The sequence below is a fragment of the Stegastes partitus genome, unplaced genomic scaffold, assembly GCF_000690725.1.
Source record: "Stegastes partitus isolate 25-593 unplaced genomic scaffold, Stegastes_partitus-1.0.2 Scaffold1772, whole genome shotgun sequence".
Lineage (NCBI taxonomy): Eukaryota > Metazoa > Chordata > Actinopteri > Pomacentridae > Stegastes > Stegastes partitus.
The window spans coordinates 45,345-50,078 of record NW_007579503.1 but is presented as its reverse complement, the minus strand read 5'-3'; the positions used below and the strand labels follow the sequence as shown (position 1 = coordinate 50,078).

The following is a 4,734-nucleotide window of genomic DNA, read 5'->3' as shown; positions in this document are numbered from 1 at the left end:
GGTGTGGGGGTATGAAGAGGAGGGGGAGGCGTGGGTCCTTTGAAAGCGCTTTTTAATAAAAAAAAAAAAAAAAAAACGACGTGCTTTTATCTCTTTTATTTTAATATTTATATCAATCGGTCCTTTTTTCATCCGCGATATTTCATAAGTCTTTTTTTTTTCTTCCTCTCAGGTCCATTTTCCCTGTAAATATTTCTCTTTTTGTTTGTTTTTGTGGTTGTTTTTTCTCGGGGTTTTTCTTTTTTCTTTCCCCCCTCTCCCCATCTCCGTATCATACATCGCACTCCGAGTCACTGGATGTGACGGACAGGATGGACGTCCCAGTATCAACTCTCTCTGTCATACTGGAAACGCTGGTGGTGGGACTGGCCGCGGTCGAAGGCGACTCCGCCGAGCTGTGAGGGGTGAGACCGGCCTCCGAGAGGGACCTCATACCGGTGGGTCCTATTGCTTGGTGCTGGAGCCTGGAAGAAGAAAAGAAGCGAGGAGAGGAGGGGAGGAGGAGGAATAGGAGAGAGGAAAGAGGAAAAAAAAAAAACGAAGAGAGAGAGAGAGAGAAGGGGGAAAAAATGGAGAGAAATGGCAATTAGACCTGAGAATGTCCCCTCTTCCCCTCCTCCTCCTCCTGCAAAATAGGGGTTCAAACTCGCCTTTTCTTTCCCCCTGCCGGCCCCAGCCATGCATGCATGCTTTTATCAAACCAGCCAGCTTTCAGGGGACAAAACACAGCACTATTTAGACTACCAAATGTTGGGAGAAATGTGATGGAGTTTCTCTCGTTGTTTTGATTTAGTTTTTTGTTGCAAAAGTAGGCCTGACGAGCGCGCGAGTCAGCAGCCTGGGACAGACACGACCTGTCATATCAGATGTTTTTATGAAACAGCTTTAAATCCAAAAGCCACGCTGTGTCTGTGTTTGTTTCTTACTCTGCGCACTAGCTAGGATTTATTTTTTATTTTTGCTTAATTCTGCACAGTTTTATTCATGTGCAGCTCCGTGTCTCTGCACGCTCACAACCACAACACTACTCTGTTATTTCCTACAAAAATAAAAACAGAACATTTTACGCTTTTTACGCAAACTGTGGAGAGGCTTTGGCACACATGTATTTCAGCGTATGAATGAATGAATGACATCCAGGTTACTCCAATCATCCTAAATGTTGATCTCCAATCCACTCATGATAATAACTCCATCACGGCGGGATAATGTCAGCGTGGAAATATATCTCTTCATTTAGCAATAAAGATTAGAATACTGTTCATATGGCTTAGTCCTCTGCGAGGTATTTTCTAATCAATTATAGCATTTCACTGGAATGATACTACACTTAATGTTATGAATACAGCCTATGTCTGCTCTCAGATGCTTGGCTGGTTTTTATTTGTTTTAATACGCATGCTCGTGTTAGTCCAGCAATATCAGTAATATCTGTATTATCCTTTGACATAATCTTTATTTCCAACGAGTAACATTTGGTGTCCAAACCAGAGAAGGCACCACAGGACATGATAAATGTAAAAAAGTGCAACTTGAATAAATCATCACACAGCTTCAGCAACAATCAGAAAAATATTTCTAATTATTTGCAACAAAATATGACAATTCCAAATGTATTTAAAGGTTTAAATAAAGCAATTTAGCTCTTCATTAAATACATTTAGACTCATCCAGGGCTGTTTGTTTTATACTGAATAAAAATAATCCATTAGCTTGTTTACTTTGTTGTCATAAAAAATAGTTTTTATTCTGCAAATAAGTGAAGTCCAGCAGCTGATGTGCATATTTATAATTTCATCACTCTTCTTTTTAAGCATTTATTGTAATACTTTGACGTTTACGGGAAACACAAACAAGATGTTTCAGTTTAAACTCAACGCTGCGTAAAAATCGCTTCTTCAGTTCAACAGCAAATCTAGTTTCTTATTATATTGTTTTATTATCTAGAGTTTTTTTTTGTAATAAAAGAGATGCGTTTTAACATTATTAGTGTTTTTAAAAATAGATAATCCCGTATTCTGTCCAAAATAACTCGAAATGATTCATCTGCCATAAATGTTTTTAATGCTCGTCTAAATAAAAATCAAAGTGTTTCACATATTTAGGAAAGTTGTGGATATTTCCAGCAGCACCAGAAGTGTTTTCGCTGTTTATTCGGATTTCACTTCAAAACAAAAATGTCGCCGCAGCCTCCTCCCTCCACCTGACAGACACACTTGTCCTTTTTCCTCGACAGTCTCTGCGCGTAATCACAGCCGCGTGTTTAAAGAAATTCCGTCTTTTCTTTTGAATTTGTGCGTTTTAGACAAACTTCGGTGCATTCTTGTGTTTTGACAGCGTGTTTAAAAATAAAAAAAGAAGGAGGAGAAGAAAAGAAATGACCAACCTGTTTTTGGCTGCCGCGGCTCTGTCTCGTTGCCTCCGGTTTTTAAACCAGTTTCCGACCTGTGTAGGAGTGAGTCCTGTGGCTTGAGCCAGTTCCCTTTTCTTGCTGGGGTTTGGATACGGGTCCTGAAGGTACCACTCCCTCAGCAGGCTTCGTGTCCGCTCTTTGAAACAGTGCGTCTTCTGCTCGCCGTCCCAGATGGTCCGAGGCAGCGGAAACTTCTTCCGCACCCGGTACTTATCAACCGGTCCGAGGGGACGACCGCGGAGCTTCTCGGCCTCCTGGTAGTGCGCTTCCAGCCACATGGCCTGCAGTTTGCCGTGCGAGTCCTTGGTGAACTTGTGGTTCTCCAGGATGTGGTAGAGGTCTCTGAAATTCCCCGTGTGGAACGCCACCACGGCCCGGGCGCGCAGGATGGACTCGTGCTTGTTGATCGCCTCGCACGCTCCCGGAGCCACCGGCAGGGACCAGAGGAAGCGGCCCAGCCGTTCGATGTCCCCGGTCTCCTCCAGCGTCTCGCAGACGCTTGCCACCTGCTCCGGGGAGAAGTTGAGGGTCGGTAGCTGAAACATGGACAAGTCTTCTGGAGACCTGGTGGTGGGAGCGCTGTTCGCCAGGAGCAGAGGGCGATCAGCGAAGTTTGGCAGGAAGAAATGGGAGGGATAAAGCTCTAAAGGGGATCTGAAAACCATGGAAATGACCCGAGAGAGAAAGAAAATTATCGAGAAAAAGGAAAAACCGAAAAATACGGCAAGTAAAAAAGATTGAATGATTCAATGGCTATCGCCTAATGACACCAGCCTCATAATATCTCCCCCCTAAATCCGCCGTTGAGTGTAGCATTGAAACATTTTGTTTCCCTTTTCTATTGGTCTTCTTGGTGTCGTTGTAGCGTTGTCATGGCAGCCCTGCCAATCACTGTCAAGCGTGCCAATCATTAGCCAGTACGTAGCGCGAGGCTTTCACCACTTGTGCAGCACGCACGGGGGGTTATCAGAGTCTCCGATCTCCACAGCAACCCTCCCACCGCACCGCGCGCATCAGGCACAAGCCAATGCTCGCCTATCTGCTGAATGGAATGAGCAATTAGAGGGTGGAATATTATTGCGATCTTAACGAGGCTCGTTAAAGCTAAAGAAGATATGTAGACTGGAGATGCTTAGCAGAGACGGGCGGGGAGGGAGGGAGGCAGAGGGAGCTTTAAATGGGTGACAAATGGACAACCAATGACTGCAACTCGGGAATACACGTTTTGAATAGAAGCGAGTCAATTTGCACATTATTTTCGCATAGTTTTTCCTGTAGTAGCTACTTTTTTATCTTTCCATCAGCCCATTCATTTTTTTTTCTCTTGTGCGAGGGAAAGCAGTGCGTTACAGTCTTGCTAGATTTTTTTTTTTTCATGTTACCGCTTTCTTGTTTTCTAAAATATCAGACACAGTCCTGTAGTCGTTTGGCTTCTGCCCCGGATCCGTCGGTGATTTTATTTCAGAAAAAAGGGGGGAAAAAAATGCAATTTTTATGACATGATCTGAGCTTGACTCCACTCGGGCTCGCTGGTGTGTGTGGTCACTTTGTGTTGCTGGTCCGGGTGTCTGCTGCAGTGTGATGCCGCTCCCCCTCCTGCTGTCCCCGGCCCCTGCCTCCGGGACGCTGGGTGCAGCCCTGGCCCCCTGCCCGCTGCCTTTCTCTCCAACCAACAAAATTTATTGTTCAAAATCAATATCGATGCGCAGCGTTGTGTTGATTAAACACAGATCACGGCATTGTAGAACTAATTTGCCAGCGCCCTTTTAGCTCTTTATTTTTTTTTTTTCCTCCATAGTCCGGCCCTCTAATTAAAACCATTAGTATTGGAATTACAATCAAATGGCAACATGAAAGCTTCTTGGGGACATAAAAGCAGTTTTCATGTATTTGATCTAGTGGTAAGGACATGATCAATGTCCACATCCAGTCACAGGATTCGGCTTATAGCGGTAGCCACGGCGGTGTGATTTTCATGTTTATGGCTAAAACGGCTTCATATTTAGACAGGGCTTACAGGGTGTTAAAATAGTGTGAGTTCACTCTAACACGAACAGTGCTCACATTGTGAAAGAGCCGTGTACAAGGCGTAGCATCTAGACTCCGCTTAATCCGCCCTCAATAAAGCTGACATAATGATCCTAAGCCGCCTTTCTACAAAATCATTCAGGAATTCAAAACTTTTCCTTCCCTCTCTCCGATTTGCACATTCTCCGGGGCTGACCAGATAGACCACCGACCTCAAGCTTGGAGGGACAGTGAGTAAACCACATGCATGTGCAGTCAGTGCTACCTGTTTCTATTCACCGTTTGACCTCAGC

At 44.4% G+C, this 4,734-nt stretch overlaps 1 protein-coding gene across 1 annotated transcript; it reads right to left on the bottom strand.

Annotated features, from left to right (window-relative positions):
• Positions 1-271: 271 nt before the first annotated feature.
• Positions 272-3,078, bottom strand: six3a (SIX homeobox 3a). Its single transcript, XM_008302185.1, has 2 exons — positions 2,387-3,078; positions 272-464 (listed from the first exon to the last, which is right to left on the bottom strand). Exons 1-2 carry the CDS (start codon positions 3,076-3,078, stop codon positions 272-274), a joined length of 885 nt encoding a protein of 294 aa, XP_008300407.1.
• Between the last annotated feature and the right edge of the window lie 1,656 nt (positions 3,079-4,734).

Coding starts and splice junctions, on each gene's coding strand:
- six3a (XM_008302185.1), bottom strand. CDS start 3,078: ATGGTTTTCAGATCCCCTTTAGAGCTTTATCCCTCCCATTTCTTCCTG. Junction 465..2,386: donor GCCGCGGCAGCCAAAAACAG/GTTGGTCATTTC, acceptor TTCTTCTTCCAG/GCTCCAGCACCAAGCAATAG.